Source organism: Oncorhynchus clarkii, chromosome 19 (genome assembly GCF_045791955.1).
Source record: "Oncorhynchus clarkii lewisi isolate Uvic-CL-2024 chromosome 19, UVic_Ocla_1.0, whole genome shotgun sequence".
NCBI lineage: Eukaryota > Metazoa > Chordata > Actinopteri > Salmoniformes > Salmonidae > Oncorhynchus > Oncorhynchus clarkii.
Genome location: NC_092165.1, coordinates 42671294 through 42693594, shown reverse-complemented (window position 1 = coordinate 42693594; position 22301 = coordinate 42671294). Strand labels below are relative to the sequence as shown.

General features: G+C 41.8%; 1 protein-coding gene across 1 annotated transcript; it reads left to right on the top strand.

Annotated features, from left to right (window-relative positions):
• Window positions 1-38: 38 nt before the first annotated feature.
• On the top strand, window positions 39-21343 carry LOC139375232 (RAS guanyl-releasing protein 1-like). The gene is made up of 17 exons (XM_071116829.1): window positions 39-263; window positions 1395-1585; window positions 9075-9180; window positions 11222-11284; window positions 11793-11924; window positions 13262-13415; window positions 13588-13761; window positions 14863-14979; window positions 15107-15382; window positions 15552-15632; window positions 15927-16031; window positions 16262-16371; window positions 16767-16911; window positions 17160-17196; window positions 17818-17952; window positions 19830-20209; window positions 20351-21343. The coding sequence occupies exons 1-17, from the start codon at window positions 124-126 to the stop codon at window positions 20489-20491; spliced, it is 2487 nt and encodes an 828-aa protein (XP_070972930.1). The 5' UTR covers window positions 39-123; the 3' UTR covers window positions 20492-21343.
• The last annotated feature ends 958 nt before the right edge of the window (window positions 21344-22301 follow it).

Here is a 22301-nt window from a genome sequence, read left to right as displayed (position 1 = left end):
TTCAAGTGCGTTAACGCCCACACAGCCACAGCACGATGCATAATTTGTGCCGTTCTCTTTGACAAGTCAGGACGATGGTGAGCTCCCCGCCGGCGCACGGCCGCACACTGAACCAAGCATGCAATGTTGCTCTCATCGAAACGGACACAGATGGATAGTCTCGTTCAACCACTTGTTGCCCAGTATCTCGCTATGGGCTGCCAATCCAAAGAAAATGGACAAAATGAAAATGTGGGCTCGAATGGAAAGGAAAAAGAACATTCGTAAGTTTTTATTTTATAACGAACTCCTTCCTGTGTTTGTAAAATAAACTAAATAGGTTTATGGAGTGCGTTACGTGCACAGTTTAAATACAGCGAATATGGTTTTGTCAATTTGCAACATACGCAGTTATAAAACCTTTATTGACACCGAATATATATTTGAATCTTGTACACTTTTCCAATGTAGTCCTAATTGAAATCAGACACGTTTGGTGGTTCTTGGTCGTAAAGTAACTTGAGTGCAACAATTCAGTGCGATTTATAAAAGCATCGGCCAGAGCGCACATAATGTGCACTCTCAAAACAGCTTCCCTTTAGCCTATGTGTTCTCTCCTTCGAATTGTATGGCATAGTTGAGTGTTTTTAATTACAAATGTAGCCTATAGTGTGGAAAGTGTATAGAACAAGTGCATGGCATCCTCTCTGTTTATCAGCCATCTAACTGTTCATCTAGTGCAGTTTCCCAACCCGGGTCCTCGTGTACCCCCAACAGTACACATTTTTATTGTAACCCCCTGGCAAACACACCTGACTCAACTTGTCAACTAATCATCAAGCCCTCAATGAGCTGAATGAGGTGTGTTTGTCCAGGGCTGGGGGACTGGAGGACCAGGGTTGGACAAACACTGATATAGTGGTTCCCATAATGGAAGTCGGTAATCAATGATTTCCCCAAAGGGAATTGAATGAGAACAATAAAAAATAGCACAGCTACTGTAACTGTAGGATACCTGGTATTAAACACGTTTATTATTGTGTAATGAACATGACAAGTGTTGTGTTAGTTGCAATATTTTTGGTACACTTTAACCTACATTATATTTGAGTGTGTGACTTCATTGTTTTGTATACTTCAATATTTTAATGTTCACTGCATGCTGTGAAGGTTCTGTATACTTCAATGGTTTAATGTTCACTGCATGCTCACACACACACACGCACGCACACACGCACACACACACACACACACACACACACACACACACACACACACACACACACACACACACACACACACACACACACACACACACACACACACACACATACACTCATACACATAAACACACAAAGCTGTGCTTTCTACACCTCCCTCTATCTCACTCCCTCTCTCCACCACTGCCCCTCCAGACGTCTCTCTCCGGGACCGGGTAGTGGCTCCAGATCTAAGGTCTGTCCACCGGTGCCTGCCCGGCCTCAGCGGTTCAACAGGCCCAACCAGGCCCAGATGACCCAGGGCAAGGTCACAATGTGTCTGCCAGGACACTTCACAAAAGGGGCCAGCTGGGAGGAGGTGATCCAGGCCTGTATCCAGTCCTTTGGTGAGTCTATGTGCTCTGGGTTGCTTTTGAGTTTCTGCCAGCAATGCTATTGGTAGCTAATGTGCTGCATATTTCTCTCTGTTATTTAAAAAATATTTTTGGCTCAGTCGGTAGAGCACGGCACTAGGATTGCATTTCTGCTGGGACCACGTTACATAAAATTGATGCATGCATGACTGTAAGTCACTTTGGATAAAAGCATCTGTTAAATCACAATAAAATATGTTTTTGTTTTTTGTTGCATGTAAAATTAGAAACACGTTTAATATTTTAGTTTGTTGAGCTGTACAAAATGGTTGTGCAGGTCAGGATCATTGTCATTAGTTCTGCTTGTTAGGTTAAAGCATCCGCTTCATTTGATCATTTTTAAATGTCGCTGAACCTCAATTTATTTTAAATCAGTACGGTGAGTGTTTCCTGGAAGCACCTGTTTTTCTCTGCGTCAAGCTGTTTGATGTTAAGAGACCCTGTCTCCGTTAAACTGTCACCATTTACAAGGTATCTCTAATTCACATATAGTGCTCGGTTGACACAAACAGACCATATTTGAAGACTTAAATGAATTAGCCTCTATTTGTTGTCTAACAACATGGTCTTCAATCTTTGCTTTTGAGATAAGTCAGGGATTGACATTAAGTTCTGAAAGGCACATCAGGAATATTTTTGGTTGCCCGAAGATTATGATCACTTGCCCAAACATTTAAAGTAGCTATTTTCACCTACAGATGGGAGGAACCAGAAATACCAGACTACTGCAATTTTGGTTGTAGGTTCAACGTTTGCGACTGCTCAGGTCACTTGCCCCGGGCAACAGTGCAAACCTTTATACCAATCGCTGTAAGGCTGTATAATTGTATGTGTATCCAACTATGCCTGCTCTGAATATGAGATAACACAATCATGCAACAACTGAAGTACTGATTCAGTAGATGTGGAATTTGATTTAGGCATATCACATTAGTAATACATTAACTTAACATGAAAATCTCGCCTAGGGGCCCCAAAAGGCTAAGGACGTCCCTGTTGGCTGCACTATCAATGCTGTCAAAAACCCTGTCAAATTAGAATCATGTTTTCTACGAAGTTGTCTGGAGTGCTCTCAAAGTTATGGTGATTATGTCTATGAAGAGGCAAGCATTCAGATTATCGTTGCTTGGAGACACAAATGGAGTGACGTGAGAGTGATGAGGTGGTACAATGGACTGAATACAGAAAGTGACATCCCCTACTTACAGTTTCACTATCTGTCAGGGGGAACAATAGCAGAATAATGGCTGGCGGTTCATTTAGGATTCAGATTTAAAAAAAATATCAGCCAAGTTAATCAATTGAGAGCAAGAAATTCAAATCCTCTCATCGGAATCTGGTCTGGCAATAAACAGGCAGGGTTTTTAAATCCAGGTTATTATAAGGGACAGAATGGAGGAACCTAGTACAGAGGGGTTTAAGAGGGCTGAACGTTTCCCAGCAGCTGCTGTCTCACATCAGAGGCTGACCCCACAGGTCCTGGGGCTCAGGCACCTTTTTCAAATGTGAGAGCATACGCACGAGCTATTTGAAGGATTAGCTGGCGGCTGCTAGCCCAAAGGTCAGCTCTCCAAACGGACCTCCTCAGATGCTGACCACTCTTTGAAATGCAGAGGACCAAGGGGCGTGGATCAATAATGTTTGACATCATCATTCACCCTCAAGTTCACACTCCACAGTTCCACTCACCCACATTGCCCGAAGTCTCTACGCAATCATAATGTTGCTGGACAGCAATAGGCAGTGTATATATTTGAATGCCTCAATCGTAGAAGACATTTTTAATTAAATGCATATTCCATGTAAATCATGTATGATGCAGGCACAGAACCTGTGAATGTCACAAAGAGATAAACCACGAGTCAGAGATAAACCACTGCAGACTCGGATGTACTGTAGACACTAATGTGAAAAACCTTTATGTGCCTATTGCAATCAATATATGTACACTTACGGAGCATCGTGGCTGTCTGGGGGTATTGAAGTAAGTTCCTGTACTGAGGAATGTAGTGTTTGACATGTAAACCTACAGCTTGCTGGTACATTCAGTAGAAAGATAACTATTGAAAGTGTGCAACTAATAATGAAATTGAAATCTCTGGGGTCTCTTAGATCGTTCCTTACCCGTTCTTTCGTGTGTACAGAAGAGATAAGCATAAGGCTGACGGAGGCAAAACAAAAGGATCATCCAGCCCAGTTTCTGTACCTCTCTGTCAAAACAAGGAAAGACTCCTTGCACCGGGGCTTTGCTGATGATGCCTATGATAATAAAAACACTCAAAGTAGGGCAACACTCCCAGCTCTTTGCTGTGTTTGTCATCATATCCCTCCTCCTATCCCAGTGCCGCCTGCTGCTGCTTTCCTAACTTTCCACAGTGAGTAAGACAGAGGGGATTTCCTTAGCAATTAGTCAAGTCTGGGTTGGCAGGGAGGTGTTGTCAATTGATGAAGCAATTGTTTACCTGGTAGTGATTCAAAACCGCTTCCTTGTTATTTTAGGTCATTTTAGAGCACCTGGTTGTCTAGGTCTTAATTGAAAGGGAGAAAATAAAAGACACTCTGCCCTCCTTGGAATGAGTTCGACACACCTGTTTTAGAGCATGACTTGCTTGCAATTGTTACAGCCATAAAAACAGCACTGTTCAGTTTATTATAGTAGAGGAAGGATAGTTTGCTTGTTTTGCATCACAGTCCTTTTACATACTGTACAGTGACAGTATAAAGCTTAAAACCTATTGATCTTCTAGATGTTTCTTTTTTACTCTTGCCAGTTTTTTATCCAGTAACATTGTCTGTGTGTCATATTGTAGCTGGGAAGGTAACTTTTCATTGACCATTGGGGTGTTGTAGCCATTGTTTGAACGAGTAAACAGAACACTCCCGTACCAGCGGTGCAGGATATATGAGGACAGGATTAGCTGCCTGCTGAAGTGGCCCAGTGAGATAGATAACAAAGATTAGAAATGAACATGTTGCCATGGTGTCTGTGGTATTTCAAGGAGATATGGGATAAGTGGGGACCCATGGAAACTGGAGTCCTTGTGTGGAATCAAGACAATGCCAGCTGTTTAGGTTCAAAGTTAAACACCATGCTTCTACACCTGCATTGCTTGCTGTTTGGGGTTTTAGGCTGGGTTTCTGTACAGCACTTTGAGATATCAGCTGATGTACGAAGGGCTATATAAATACATTTGATTTGATTTGATTTGATTTGATTTTAATGGTTTCGTCAAGGTTCTCTCTTAGCCACGATTCGATTTCCAGAAAGTTACTGGCAAATTGTTTAATAGTACCTGGAATGGAAAAGATTGGAAGTCTACACTCTTAGAAAAAGGGTTCAAACGAGATTCTTTGGCTGACCACATAGGATAACCCTTTTTGGTTCCAGGTAGAACCCTCTGTGGAAAGGCTTCTTCAAAGGGTTCTCCTATGGGGGCAGCCGAAGAACTCTTTTAGGTTCTAGATAGCACCTTTTTTTCCTAAGAGTGAAGCAAAGATGTTTCCTATTTCTATCCAATAGAAAGTAAGCTTGGGTTTTTCTTTTTAATGTGTTTGTTCTGTTCTTACAGATAATTTTTTTTTTTTTAAACTCTTTAGGCTTCGGCTTACATTTTTCCAAAGGGTTTTGTGATTCGTATAGCAAATAGCACTTTGCCAGTTTTGTTTTTGTCATGATAGTGAATCACCTGCTTATAATCAAATCAAATGTTATTGGTTATATACACGTGGTTAGCAGATGTTATTGGGAGTGTAGCGAAATGCTTGTGCTTCTAGTTCTGACAGTGCAGCAATATCTAACGTGTAATCTAACAATTCCACAACAACTACCTAATACACACAAATCTAAGTAAAAGAATGGAATAAGGATACATACAGTTGAAGTCGGAAGTTTACATACACCATAGCCAAATACATTTAAACTCAGTTTTTCACAATTCCTGACATTTAATCCTAGTAAAAATGTCCCTGTCTTAGGTCAGTTAGGATCACCACTTTATTTAAAAAATGTGAAATGTCACAATAATAGTAGAGAGAATGATTTATTTCAGCTTTTATTTCTTTCATCACATTCCCAGTGGGTGAGAATTTTACAAACACTCAATTAGTACTTGGTAGTATTGCCTTTAAATTGTTTAACTTGGGTCAAACGTTTCGGGTAGCCATCCACAAGCTTCCAACAATAAGTTGGGTGAATTTTGGCCCATTCCTCCTGACAGAGCTGGTGTAACTGAGTCAGGTTTGTAGGCCTCCTTGCTCGCACACGTTCTTTCAGTTCTGCCCACAAATTTTCTATAGGACTGAGGTCAGGGCTTTGGGATGACCACTCCAATACCTTGACTTTGTTGTCCTTAAGCCATTTTGCCACAACTTTGGAAGGATGCTTGGAGTTATTGTTCATTTGGAAGACCCATTTGCAACCACACTTTAACTTCCTGACTGATGTCTTGAGATGTTGCTTCAATATATCCACATCATTTTCCTGTCTCATGATGCCATCTATTTTGTGAAGTGCACCAGTCTCTCCTGCAGCAAAGCACCCTCACAACATTATGTTGCCACCCCCGTGCTTCAAGGTTGGGAAGGTGTTCTTCGGCTTGCAAGCCTCCCCCTTTTTCCTCCAAACGGTCATTGTGGTCATTATGGTCATTGTGTAACTCTGTGTTGTTGTATGTGTCGAACTGCTTTACTTTATCTTGGCCAGGTCGCAACTGTAAATGAGAACTTGTTCTCAACTTGCCTACCTGGTTAAATAAAGGTTTATGGCGGTTTTGGAGCGGTGGCTTCTGCCTTGCTGAGTGGCCTTTCATGTTATGTCGATATAGGACTCATTTTACTGTGGATATAGATACTTTTGTACCTTTTTCCTCCAGCATCTTCACAAGGTCCTTTGCTGTTGTTCTGGGATTGATTTGCACTTTTCACACCAAAGTACATTAATCTCTAGGAAACTGAACACGTCTCCTTCCTGAGTGATATAACGGCTGCGTGTTCCCATGGTGTTTATACTTGCATACTATTGTTTGTACAGAAGAACGTGGTACATTCAGGCGTTTGGAAACTGCTCCCAAGGATGAACCAGACTTGTGGAGGTCTACAATTTTTTTTCTGAGGTCTTGGCTGATTTCTTTTGATTTTCCCATGATGTCAAGCATAGAGGCACTGAGTTTGACGGTAGGCCTTGAAATACATCCACAGGTACACCTCCAATTGACTCAAATTATGTAAATTAGCCTATCAGAAGCTTCTAAAGCCATGACATCATTTTGGGAAATGTTCCAAGCTGTTTGAAGGCACAGTTAACTTAGTACAGTATATGCAAACCTCTGACCCACTGGAATTGTGATACAGTGAATTTTAAGTGAAATAATCTGTCTGTAAACAATTGTTGGAAAAATTACTTGTGTCATGCACAAAGTAGATGTCCTAACCGACTTGCCAAAACTATAGTTTGTTAACAAGACATTTGTGGAGTGTTTGAAAACGAGCTTTAATGACTCCATCCTAAGTGTATGTAAACTTCTGACTTCAACTGTACATGTAAATATATGGATAAGCAATGACAGAGCGGCGTAGGCAAGATGCAATAGGTAATATAAAATACAGTATATACATATGAGATGAGTAATGCAAGATATGTAAACATTATTAAAGTGACTAGTGTTCCATGTATTAATGTGGCCAATGATTTCAAGTCTGTATGTAGCAGCAGCCTCTCTGTGTTAGTGATGGCTGTTTAACAGTCTGATGGCCTTGAGATAGAAGCTGTTTTTCAGTCTCTCGGTCTCAACTTTGATGCACAACGTGTTACAGCGGACCAACAAAAGCTTTTCTCAGGTCAGATCGTTTGTAAAAGAAAGGCTAATGTCGTTAGGAATGGAGTCTGCAATTGCTACTTTGCAGTGGTGTAAAGTACTTAATTACAAATACTTTAAAGTACTACTTAAGTAGTTTTTGGGGTATCTGTTCTTTACTTTACTATTTATATTTTTGAGTTATACTTTTAATTCACTACATTCCTAAAGAAAATAATGTACTTTTGACTCAATACATTTTCCCTGACAACCAAAAGTACTCATTACATTTTAATGCTTAGCAGGACTGAAAATTGTCCAATTCACGCACTTATCAAGAGAACATCCCTGGTCATCCCTACTGCCTATGATCCGTCAAACTCACTAAACACACATGATTTGTTTGTAAATTATGTCTCGGTGTTGGAGTGTGCCCCTGGCTATCCGTAAATAAGTAAAAACAAGAAAGTTGTGCTGTCTGGTTTGCTTAATATAAAGAATTTGAAATGATTTATACTTTTACTTTTGATACTTAAGTATATTTTAGCAATTCCATTTACTTTTGATGCCCAAGTAGTATTTCACTGGGTGACTTTCACTTTTACTTGACAAATTTTCTATTAAGGTATCTTTACTTTTACTCAAGTATGACAATTGTGTACTTTTTCCACCATTGCTACTTTGTGGATACAGGTAACAATGTATTCCTTGAGATCTTTCCCACTGGGCACAGACGTAATTTCAACATCATCTGGTTTTGGTTGAGTTGTCTAACTAACTAGAATTCAACATGAAATAAAATAAAAAATGTCATCATGTCATTTGATTTAGGTTGAACGTTGGGTGGGGAAAAAGACAAAATTCCATTACGTTGATGATTTTTTTTCAAAATCCAATCAGTTTTCTACGTTCATTTAACGTCATCAAATAGATTTTTTGTTGTTAAAATGACGTGGAAACAACATTGATTCAATCAGTTTTTGCCCAGTGGGTTTCCACATTGTCATATCCTTTTTTATTATTTTTTTTATCTCCAGTGCCTCTAGGGACAAAGCTGTTAGAGTAGATGACAGTGTTAGTGGCTGCAGTTCTCTGTGATGTCTGTAGCGCTAGCAGAGGTAAGGGGAGGTGGTCACAAAGACAGGAAGTGAGACACGGCAGAGAAAAGTAGACCACAGGAAAGGCAGAGACGTCCAGGTATGGTGTATACCAGCATATCAAGCATGACCTCAGATAGTAGGGGAATTGGTAATGGTAGTTGTACTTAGATGACAATGCTATCATACATGCCATTTATTTTTATACATGTCCGTTACCCAGTGACTAGATACACTTAGAGATTTGTATTTGACACATAACTGGCACATTATTGTGTTTATGGTTGATTACTATCATTCTTTTTCTGTTATTGCATGCCTTTGCAGACTTGTGGCTGATAGAATCTACGTAGTTTTAATAGCTACATCCCCTTATTTTGTTGACATTGATTCTTTGCATGACATGACTGCTAGATTTTGTTATCCAAGAGCTACATTAGCATTGGACATTGATATTCAGAAATCATTTTCTTGTCCATATGAACTCTCAACCATCTGCAGTACAGTATTGGCATTGTGATGTGCAACAGAATGTCTGCTGACGTGCTCCATGTGTTGTGTGCTCTCTTTCAGACGTGGAGGGCTCTGTATGTGGGAGCAGCCACCTGATGAACATCACCCTGACCATGCACCGTCTCCTCATGTCCTCCAGTGACCTCCTGGAGAAACTCACCTCACTATATCCTTTACCAAGCAGACCCAATGCTCTGCGGCTGCTCCACTACAGCCAGAACTATTATTGAGTTGGCACAAGGACCTGACCAATCTGTTGTGCCAAACATAACACCGGATCTTTACCGGCTGTGCAGCACTGCTTTGTGATTTGGTTGTCGGTAGCAACGGCCAATTAAGATCCAACTTGGCTGACAAGGTGCCATGTCATCGACGCCTCACTCCTCCAATCAATGTGACTATCAGTGCCAATATGTGTGCACCCCAATTTCCTATTACTGTGGATTCTTTACATGTCTTTGTTAGCTCCAGTACACATCACCATGTTCTGTTTCAAATTCAGTGTCTTCCGGGTACCTTACACTTTTTTTTCTATGACCATCTTAGCTACACAGGACCATTCAAAAAACATGATTCTAAAGGTCACTCTAGAAGCCTATTTTCTGTTTAAAATGAGCTGTATACAACAAGAAGGCCCGCACACTGTTAAAGCTCCCAATTCACCGATTTATTGACAACGTTTCGATCCAAAACGGATCTTCATCAGGTCACACACAAAACATACACAGTTCACCTCACATGACCATTGCGGACATGACTCATGGTGGGTGCAAAAACATTTGTATATCTCTAATAATTAAATACTAATGAGATGGGTGCATGAAATGGTTCCAGAACATAATATATATTTACAAAATGCCCAAATGAGCGGTATGTAATCTAAGCCTCCATTCAACAAAGAGCTCTGACATCACAAAGTCTAGAGGAGCAGCAGTACTGGCCCAGTGAGGAGGGCAATAAGGCTAGGGGCTTCAGGTGTTAATGACATCTTCCCAGACTGAAGTCCTCTTCAGATATAAGCACTGCCTCTCAACTGACCAAGGAGGCTTGCTCACCAAAACCTACGTCACACCTCAAGATGCACAATGTGTCCTGCCCTCTATTTTGAACCCCTGGGCTCGTTCTGAGCCAAGGTCTCCGAAGCAGCCATCAAATATTGTTAAGAGCAGGTTAGGAACAAGGGAAAGCCCTGTAGCCATTAATGCCATTTATTGTAAACACATTCTGGCTTTGGGATGGTGTAGGCGGCTCTCGAGCTCCCATGATGGAATTAGCCTTTTTATGTGCATCACTTCAAGCTGATTTCTGCCAATAGAGTGCTGTGGCGAGGCTTACACTGCTGGCTATTTTTAGCCCTGTTTTATATACTAAGAAGAATGGAAATGTTTTTTATTTTGATTAACACAATCCCCTAGGGATTCTGGTCACTCTGTACCTACCGAGCATATGGCACAGCAGCTTAGGTAATAAACTGTTCTCACACTCAAAGCCATTGAGGGGTAAAAGTAACATTATGTAAGCTGTGTTTTTAGCTAGTTAAGAGAACATGTTTTTACTAACTAAAAGGGTCCTCTGCCAGCAAATGTAATACACAGTCTGTTTTGGAAGGAATAGTGAATGTGTGTTGGGCACGTTTAAGACACTTTTATCCAAAGCAACCAAGCAATCCAACCCATAGCACTATAAAAACCATGTTTCAACCAAATAGGCTATCGGAACCACACACCACCAGAATGATTCATTTGCTGATGCTCCTAACCAGTTTTAACCATTTGTGATCGCCTCCTCCCAAACCACCAAATATCACACCTGTTTCCTCCACTAAATATAATAAACACCTATTTGGAATTGTTTACTTAGATCAGGGGTGTCAGACTCATTCCATGGAGGGCCTAGTGTCTGCTGATGTTTGCTTTATCCTTTCAATTAAGGCCTAGACAACCAGGTGAGGTGAGTTCCTTACTAATCAGTGACCTTAATTCATCGATCAAGTACAAAGGTGGACACTCGGCCCTCCGTGGAATGAGTTTGACACGTGACTTAGATGAACAGAAATGAATAGACACTTTGTCCTGCATAGTGATCCAGGTCGTTTATTCACTAATAAATCCCACATACAGTTCCTGGACTCTTCCCTGACTCTAAACAATGTGCACACATTTTACTATACCAGTGAATCATAATGTATCCTTAACTGGAGTTGTTACATTTAAAAGCGCCGTGGAGAATGAGCAGTCCACAGAATGTGAGAGGATCTGCTACTTCATCAGGTAACTAACTGTGTGTACCCCGTGCAGGTGTCCTGATCCTGTCACTACCACAGGGCCTGCTGGGGTCCACTAAAGCTTTCACACAATACCTCACTGTCCAATCATTCTTATGAAAGAGCTTATGAAATCCACTTGTCACCTAATTATACAATATTCTGAAATTAGGTTAATGGTTTAGGTGAGTGTTTCCCAAACCTGGTCCTCGAGTATCCCAACAGTACACATTTTTATTGTAACCCTGGACAAGTACACCTGCTTCAACTTGTAATCTAATTATCAAGCCTCAAAGAGCTGAATGAGGTGTGTTTGTCCAGGGCTACAATGAAAATGTGTTCTGTTAGAGTTACTCGAGGACCAGGGTTGGGCAACACTGGTTTAGGTCATGCTATTATTACATTTGCATTAAACTACAGTGTTGATTTCTTATTAGATAACTAAACCACTGACGTTTAGAGTTAGAAGTATAGTATTTAATTGCAGTGAACAATCTATTTTCTATCTATTTCAGGTATTGGATCCAGGAGTTCTGGACAATGTTCCGGTTGCACAGCAGCCTGTCTGACTCCATGGAACAGTTCCAGGATCTGATCAGAGATCAGGGCCAGGAGAGGCTGTGCCCTCTGTTGCAGACTCAATGGATGTAAGTATCCCCAGTATATTACTGAACAGAATTAATATTTCTCTGGCTTAACATTCATGCTGATGTAATGGTTTCATGCCTGTGTATTACACTATATATACAAAAGTATAAGGATTCAAGTTAGTGGGTTTGGCTATTTCAGCCAAACCCTTTGCTGCCAGAGGTATAAAATCAAGCGCACAGCCATGCAATCTCCATAGACAAACATTGGTAGTAGAATGGCCTTATTGAAGAGCTCAATGACTTTCAACATGGCACTGTCATAGGATGCCACCTATCCGACAAGTTAGTTCATCAAATTTCTACCCTGTAAATGCTTTTATTTCTGAAGTGGAAACGTCTAGAAGCAACAATGGCTCAGCCGCGAAGTGGTAGGCCACACAAGCTCGCAGAACGGGAACGTCGAGTGCTGAAGCGCATAGTGCGTAAAAATCACCTGTTCTTGTTTGCAACACTCACTACCGAGTCCAAACTGCCTCTGGAAGCAACGTCAGCACAATAACTGTTTATCAGGAACATAATGAAATGGGTTTCCTTGGCCGAGCAGCCTCACACAAGCTTAAGATCACCATGCGCAATGCCAAGCGTCGGCTGGAGTGGTGTAAAGCTCGCCACCATTGGGTTCTGGAGCAGTGGAAACGCATTATTTGGATTGATGAATCACGCTTCACCATCTGTCAGTCTGACTGACTAATCTCGGTTTGAAAGATGCTAGGAGAACGCTACCTGCCCAAATGCATAGTGCCAACTGTAAAGTTTGGTGGAGGAAGAAAAATGGTCTGGGGCTGTTTTTCATGATACGGGCTAGGCCCCTTATATCCAGTGAAGGGAAATCTTAAGGCTACATCATACAATGACATTCTAGATGATTCTGTTGTTCCAACTTTGTGGCAACAGTTTGGTGAAGGCCCTTTCCTGTTTCAGCATGACAATGTCCCTGTGCACAAAGCGTGGTTGATACGAAAATGGTTTGTCGAGATTGGTGTGGAAGAACTTGACAGGCCTGCACAGAGCCCTTACCTTAACCCGATCAAACACCATTTGGGTGAATTGGAACACCGATTGCGAGTCAAGCCTAATCGGCCAATATCAGTGCCCGACGTCACTAATACTTTTGTGGCTGAATTTAAGCAAGTCCCCGCAGCAATGTTCCAACACCTACTGGAAAGCCTTCCCAGAAGAGTGGAGGCTGTTATAGCAGCAAAGGTGGGACCAACTACATATTAATGCCAATGATTTTGGAATGAGATGCTTGATGAGCAGGTGTCCACATACTTTTGTTAATGTAGTGTAGTTGTATATTTCCTGTATATGTTGTTCACCATGTTGTGTCACAGAAATGACAGGCACTGGTCTCAGAAGCCCAGTCAGAAAATCAAGGCTAACAGTAGTAAGAAGAGGAAAGTGTCTCTGCTGTTTGATCACCTGGAGCCCATTGAGCTGGCTGAGCACCTCACCTACCTGGAGTTCAAGTCCTTCTGTAGAATATCAGTGAGTAGAGTCCCAATTCGCCTGAATGTGATCGCTATTAACACTATGACATTGGGAAGAATCTCAAAGCACATGCGCTCTACTTTAGGTATCGCAATGCATTCCAAATGTGTTCCCCAACCTCTGTCCTTTTAGCAAAATGAGTCAGCATATGCTTTATTATTTCTGACAGTTTGCAGACTACCAGAACTACATCCGCAGTTGCTGCATGAAGGACAACCCCATGATGGAACGTTCCATTACATTGTGTAATGGTATCTCACAGTGGGTGCAGCTCATGGTTCTGAGTCGGCCTACAGCTCAGCTGAGAGCAGAGGTTTTCACCAAGTTCATCCATGTGGCTCAGGTATGGCCCTAACTATTCCTGCTCCTCCAGATCTATCATAGACTAACAATCTCTCTACAGTTTATGTGTAAAAAATAACAAAATGTCCACATACAAGGTATTTAGGTTCCATGTTTTGTACCCTCTCAAAGAGTGTTTGTTCATAGTGTATATCCAGTGCCTTTTCCTCGGCTTAAGCGAATACATGTCTACCATCTCATACAGCACAGTGAGACCTACCTACTGCTGAGCTGCAGAAGCACCATCATTTGTAGTTACATAATGCATATTAAAAGAGGGCTGCTAATGACTCTCAAGAGTTCCATGATGGGCTTTTAGTGCGTCAAAGAAGCTTGCTAACAGAGAATGTGTGCTCTGAATATTAACAAAGCACAGGCCATCCGCACTAATAGATTTATCAGGTGAAACACTGACACTCAAGTGCTAGCAAGTGTACCATGGAAAACATAACTAGTGGCTCTAGTTGATGAAAGCTGTGTCCTGAAAAGTGATGACGAGCTGAGAGAGTTGGATGGAGAGGCCGAGTTGGATGGAGAATCTCTCTAGGTTACTTTAAAGGGATACTTCAGGATTTTGGCAATGAGAGTCAAATGAACTCGTGGATATCATTTTTAGTTTTCTGTGTCCAGTATGAAATAAGTTACAGGTAGTTTCATAAGCCAATGCTACATAGCGTTAGCGGAATGACATGAAGTCTATGGTATCTGATAGTATGCTAGAAGATACCATAGACTTCCAGTCATTGTGCTAACGCAAGGTAGCATTTGTGCTAGCGCTTTCCTTCAAACTGCACGCAGAGACATAAAAATGGTATCCACGAGTTCATCTGACTCTGGGGAAGTAGATAGAGGTCCTCATTGCCAAAATCCTGAAGTATCCCTTTAATGCACTAGTCAGATGCTGCTCCTCTTCCTTCTCTTAATGTATTCCACATCAATGGGTTCCAGTGTCCCACAGCAGGGATATAGCATCAATTAGGAACTGAGAAAAGTGTGGCAGTATTATGAGTGCATTATGCAATCAATATTGGAGTGCTACTTGTGGGGTGTACTATTGGTTAACTCCGGGGTTCATTTAATTGTATGTGTATGTGTTAACCAGAGCCTTCATCTTATGCACAACTTCAACACACTAATGGCTGTGGTGGGGGGCCTATGCCACAGCTCCATCTCCAGACTTAAAGAGACCAGTTCACATGTATCCCACGAGGTCACCAAGGTACATTATTTATAACATTATCATAACTTGATCTATTGATCAGTATGTTGACAAATGTCTCCAATATATGCATACTGTACAAGGTGATCATCTACAATATCTTCTCTGCTGTCTCTTCTCTCCGCAGGTGCTGAATGAGATGACAGACCTCCTGTCCTCCTGTAGGAACTATGACAACTACCGTCAGGCGTACAGCAGGTGTGCAGGCTTTAAGATCCCCATCCTGGGGGTCCACCTCAAGGACCTGATCTCAGTCAACGAGGCCATGTCAGACTACGTAGAGGACAACAAGGTGAATGTTCAGAAGCTCCAGGCTTTGTACAACCACATCAACGAGCTGATCCAGCTACAGCAGATCACCCCACAGCTCGATGCCAACAAAGACCTGGTCCACCTTCTCACGGTTAGTACACACTTAAAATGCCACTGACACGTTTATACCTACAATGCAAAAATGACACAAACATGTAATCGTAATATCAGTGCAAAATATCAAATTCATAGCCTAGTACACACTACTGTGTTCGTTGGAATATATCAGCTGTTTGACCCTGGTGTCCTCTACTGCTCAGCTGTCCCTGGACCTCTACTACACAGAGGATGAGATTTATGAGCTGTCTTACACCAGGGAGCCCAAGAACAGCAAAGCACCCGTGAGTAAAAAAGGGACATGAAAAACTGAAAATACCCCTAGCCATATCACGTTCACTGTGTTATGGCTACGGGTATTTTTAATTTAAAACATATAATAATACTCATTAAGACCCAGTTAGCTTTACTGAATCATTTCTGAATGTCTGGAAATTGGATGTTGTATATCTCATGAACAAACCTATTGAAAGAGAATAAGCACTGACACTTTTTTTTAAATTGGCCCATTTAACATCAGTATGGTCTATTCTACATCTTCTGACAGTGTTCTGATCATCTGTTTTGTTTTACATCAGCCCGCCACCCCCTCTAGACCTCCAGTGGTTGTGAACTGGGCTTCAGGAGTGCCCCCAAAACCTGACCCAAAAACCATCAGCAAACATGTGCAAAGAATGGTGGATGTGAGTTATCCATGACCTATCACACTGTATTCTCACGCACATTGTATTCTGTTTCATAAAACAAGTAATTGTGTTATGATTATTGTTATGTCATGACTGTTATGTAATGACTATTATTGTTTACTATATACATTATTTCTCTAGAAGTTGTGGTTTTACGCCACCTCTCCTAGTTGATCTATTGTGCTTCATGTATCCCACTACAATTTCTTGTCTCTCGCCCTCAACAGTCCGTGTTTAAAAATTATGACCATGATGAGAATGGCTTCATCTCTCAAGGGGACTTTGAGAAAATTGCTGCTAGCTTTCCATTCTCTTTCTGTGTCATGGACAAAGAGAAGTAAGTGGAGTGTATGGTTTCTTTGTGGGTGAATGGGCTCTCCTTTGGCACATTTGACAGTTCATTGTAACTGCATGGGTTCATTTGTGACTGCAGAGAAAGGAAACTAAAGTGGAATCTGTTAGCAGGGTCTGTAGCAACAGGAAACAGAAATAGCATCAGAACTATGAGCTAGCCATTCTCACTGTGGTCAACTGACAGGTGAAACCACAAACCTTTTAACCAGTTAGCTACTGGAGTGAAACTGTTGAAGTGAAATAAAACTGCTAGTTTTGGTTGCTCCTATTTCAATGAAGACCTATGAAATGGTTCCCAATGCCTACACAGCACATTGCAAACATTTCTTATCAGACAGTTTGTTTACATGAGATATGCTTTGTGTTGTCCTGCTCCAGGGAAGGCCTCATCAGCAGAGAGGAGATCACAGCCTATTTCATGCGTGCTAGTGTCATCTGTTCCAAACTGGGTCTTGGCTTTGTCCACAACTTTCAGGAGACCACCTACATGAAGCCCACATTCTGTGACAACTGCTCCGGATTTGTAATTCACTACTCTATACTGGCCTGTCTTCAGCTAGACTGTAGTTCTCATTAATAGGGCCAGGAGGTTTTCCAGACCATGTAACTGGAACAGGAAAAACTTTGGGCCTTAGTTATAGACTACTCATCAACAATAGCAATGCAGTTATGCAGACTATAAATTACAATATTTAAACATGCTCATTTTTAAATATGCATCAGCTGTATTATCTATTAATAATCTTAGCAACTTCCTCTTCTCCATTACAGTTGTGGGGCGTCATAAAACAAGGCTACAGATGCAGAGGTGATTCTTCTTCCTTTTTTTTACTGTCACTGAGTTTAGACTGGAATATTCCATAGTGTTTCTATATATGTCATACTGCATGTAGCTTAGAGTTCAGTACGTTGTACTCAGTACTTTGTATTGTTGATAGAATACAATGTTAGCAGATGTTGTTGATAATGGGGTGGCCGATGTTCTTGATAATGGGGAGGCTGTGAGGAGCAAGTGAAGTGTAGCTATCTTAAGAAGAAGCTGCGTTGTGTGGTTTCTGTCATGCAGACTGCTTGCTGAACCTTGCAACAGATAAAAGACTTGAGTCTGCAGTCACAACCACAGCATTGCTTTTTACCCTCTTCCCCTTGAAACAGTCAGAAACACACTGTTTTCATGGCAACATGCACATAAAGGTCTGAGAACTGTTCTGTTCCACAGGCTGAGCAGCAGCATTAGGCTACTGAGGGGGAATGGATGCTACATTAGCTAGTCGGGTGCTGAAGTGTTCCGTTAGTAAATCACAACAAAACATAAATATGCATTCTCTGTGCAACCCAGCAAGACCATACAAGAATACATGTTTAACTACCTCCTTTCCACCTCTGCTTGCTCTAACACATTGTCTGTATTCTCTTGGCCTGGTCACAGACTGTGGTATGAACTGCCATAGGCTGTGTAAGGATCAGGTGGCGTTTGAGTGTAAGAAGAATGCCAAAGGCAGTAGCACCTCTGAAGGTCCACTAACGCCAGACTCCACACCCGGCACCACATGTGGCCCGGAAGGTGAGGAGGGACACACACACAAACACACAAACACACATACAGTGCATTCGGAAAGTATTCAGACCACTTGACTTTTTCCACATTTTGTTACGTTACAGCCTTATTCTAAAATGTATTAAATCGTTTTTTCCCTCATCAATCTACGCACAACTCCCCATGATGACAAAGCAAAAACTGTTTTTTTGAAATTTGGTGAATGTTTTTTAATTCTTTTATACAGAAATATTACATTTACATAAGTATTCAGACCGTTTACTCTGTACTTTGTTGAAGCACTTTTAGCAGTGATTACAGCCTCGAGTCTTCTTGGGTATGACGCTACAAGCTTGGCACACCTGTATTTGGGGAGTTTCTCCCATTCTTCTCTGCAGATCCTCTCAAGCTCTGTCAGGTTGGATGGGGAGCGTCGCTGCACAGCTATTTTCAGGTCTCTCTAGAGATGTTCGATCGGGTTCAAGTCTGGGCTCTGGCTGGGCCACTCAAGGACATTCCGAGCCTTCCCAAAGCCGCTCCTGCGTTGTCTTGGTTGTGTGCATTGTCCTGTTGGAAGGTGAACCTTCACCCCAGTCTGAGGTCCTGACTGCTCTGGAGCAGATTTTCATAAAGGATCTCTCTGTACCTTGCTCCGTTCATCTTTCCCTCGATCCTGACTAGTCTCTCAGTCCCTGCCGCTGAAAAACATCCCTACAGCATGATGCTGCCACCACCAACCTTCACCGTAGGGATGGTGCCAGGTTTCTTCCAGACATGATGCTTGCTATTCAGACCAAAGAGTTAAATCTTGGTTTCATCAAACCAGAGAATCTTGAAGAGCCTTGGTGGTTCCAAACTTCTTCCATTTTAGAATGATAGAGGCCACTGTGTTGTTAGGGACCTTCAATGTTGGACTAGTAATCGAAAGGTTGCAAGATTGAATCCCCGAGCTGACAAGGTAAAAATCTGTTGTTCTGCCCCTGAACAACAACCCACTCTTCCTAGGCCGTCTCAAGGTCGATCAATGGAAACAGGATGCACCTGAGCTCAATTTTGAGTCTCATAGCAAACGGTCTGAATATTTATGTAAATATGATATATATCTTTTTTTTTTAAATACATTTACAAAAAGTTCTAAAAACCTGTTTTCTCTTTGCTGTTATAGGTTATTGTGTGTAGATTGATTAGGATTTTTATTTATTTATTCAGTTTTAGAATAAGGCTGTAACGTAACAAAATGTGGAAAAGTGAAGGGGTCTGAATACTTTATGACTGCACTGTACACGCATACTAAATAGGTTCTTTATCTAAAATAGTGGTAACCACATGTAGTGTAGTAACCAGCCAGAGCAGCTTTGTGTTAGAAATCTAAGGCCACAGAAGGTCGCCATCTGTTGGCCTATAAGTAATATAACATCCTCATTGTGCTTACTACAGTTATATAAACTAAAACCTATTTTGTTTCAGATAGGCCTAAACTGTACCATTCAATGTTGCAACCATTGTTGACACTGGTCATATAGAGTGCAAATACACAGGAACTTTAAAATGCCAAATCATTACTTGAAAGATACAGTTTGTTTTTGCAGATGATAGTGCAGGTTTAAGCTACTTTATGGAAAAGTAGCACAGCATCCTGGGTAGTTTCCCTGTGTAGGTGGATTCAAACTGTCATACTGCTCGCTAAAGTCAAGGACCTGCCTCACTTACTGTAACACTGGATTTGCTTTCAGGAACTACTAAAAATAACATTCTGTGGTCAGACAATCACTCAGTTGACTTTTTCTTAACCTTATGGGATGCAGACTGTATGCAAACACATCACTTCAAAACCCCAAAACTGATTGAAATGGGTTGAACAGATCAGATTTGACTGACTATCTTCATGATGTTGTTTGTGTTAGGCTCAGAAGAGGGGCCTTTCCCGTACCCCTCAGAGGAATGTAGGGACTGGAGCCTTGACTCACCGGCCCCCTGCCATCTGAGGCTCCCCCCTGAGCTGGCCATTCCTGTGGGGGTCCACCGCAGCACCCAGACAGAGGGCCCCCACGCCCCTGCCCCCCCTCCAGAGCCTAGTCGGCTGCAGCCAGTACAGTCCTCTCTCCTGGCCCCTGTACCCTCCTCTCTCTTGGCCCCCATACCCCCCTCCCTCACCCCATGCCCCAGCCCGGTGCCCCAACGCAAACGACGGGCCTACGCCAAGTGGGAGAACAGAGCCTCTACAGTGCTACAGCCCAAGGAGCCGGACGAAGACAACAAACCCACCTATGATACTCTAGAAACGGTGAGATTCAGACACCACTGGGTTACTGATACGTGTTCAATTGTGTACATTGAATGTACTACATTCTCATTTCTAGAGTTTTGAACATAAGGTTGACAATTCAAACAAATAAACAATGATAGTGAATGATGTTGTTCTCAGGAGAACCAGAAGCTTCAGAAGAACAACGAGACGCTGCGTAAGAAGCTGAGGGAGACGCAGCGCGAGGTAGAGATCCTGCAGACACTCCTAAAGAGGCACGCCCTTCATTCCGTGGTAGAGGACTCCTCCTCCTCCTCCTAGCCAGGAACGCCCCTCAGCCGGTCAGACACACCCACTCTATGACATCACAGGTGATGCTCAGCCATCTGTCTCCAGAGCCACTGACAGTACTGTATGTCTTGGAGGACCCTAGTGCCACACAGTCGAGAAGATACACAGAGGGACCAAAAACTCCCTGTGAGGAGACGCCGTTACTCACAGTATGGTATATACAGCCAGTCTTAACACCAGTTGCAGCCAATCACAGCCAAAACGGGGTTATGAGGCAAAACCAATGAAAGTACCGTCCTGAATAGGACACAGACAATCAAAGTACAGTACCAGCCATCATGGAACATAGCCAAAACATATCCAATCAGTGTGCCATCGGCTTTGGGACTCTGACAATCAGAAAACCACACAGTATGGCAGAAAGGCCAGGAAACTGGAGAAGTTCATTCAGGTGGACTGTGTAGTTATTGTCCTGCCTTAGGTAATAACAAGAATGCATATTGTATACAACATGTAAATCCACATGATTTCAATGTTACTGTCCATATTTATTGTTAAAACACTACAAACTCTAGAAAAAGATAAGCTGTTCCATTTTTTTTATACAGGTAGATATAGACAAATAATAGTTTTGTATGTATGTGTAAGACGTTTTATCGAAAGAATACATTCAACCACAGTTTTCTCATGTATATTTCATCAGCTCAGGGTTGTCCATAGTAGCAATTAACATAATATTAGATGTTTCACCAATGACATACCGTGTAAATACCCTAAGCGCATGATATATTGTGGTGCCATCGTACCAGTATTTCTCTCAAGATGTCCTCTCTCAGTATTGCTGTCATAATGAATGTTATAATAAAGACATATTCTCTATTAGTCATGTTGGGTGAGTTTTCTGATTCAATGGGTTCTAATTTGTCTTTGTTGCTATGGAACTGACAGTAGCTGTGCGATAAGTTCCACTAGGTGTCACTGAATCCCTCTAGAATGTTGGCATAGCCAACCACCAATACATAACTGTTTTATTTCTATGCCTACCACTCTGCCTGCTTTCATAATTGCTTGACGGTTTTCATTTTGTTTTGTCCAACTTTGCTAAAATAATTGAAAATACAGCTCACAGTGACTACTATTTGCTGGATAAATGTATTCCACTTTCTCTATTCAACCTCATCACAATGGCTGTGAACCAGTGGAAACAGTGCCATTACCTCTCAGTTGGAGATGAATGGGGAGTCTAATAGGAAAATAAGAAAATCCTTCCATAATGTCAGGGAACGTGAGCAGGGTAGTTGATTGTAGAAATCAGCCTGGACCGGTTGGTTCTGCTCTTAAAGGGATAGACACCCTCGCCATCAGAGGTTAAGAACAATAAGGCTCCGCCTCCACAGTAAACAGGTGAGGTTGTGACTACCTATATGGCATGAATCTCTTATTTTAACCAGACTTAACAGACTGAAAAGCCAGTTAGAAACAAAGTATTGATGGAAATTGATAATCTATTTAGAGCTATTGTCAATCTCTGCTATGTAGCTTTTCTAAAACCTCCAACATCAAGCTAAAACAGGAAACACACCACAAAGCAAACACTGATGGTGGTGGCTCAATCAGTGAAAGAAATTGCATTTGCAAGGGAACAATAGAGCAGTGTGAATGTGGTTCCTATCTTTTGTGTCCCTTGTAGGTCAATAGCCTGCTTCTCATAATACGTGTTGTATTCCCATTAATATTGACCTGAGATCTCTGTAGATAATTAGAGGTGCAGACTGCTGTGGTGAAGAGCAGAGACACACACAATTGAAGTCGGAAGTTTATATACACCTTAGCCAAATAC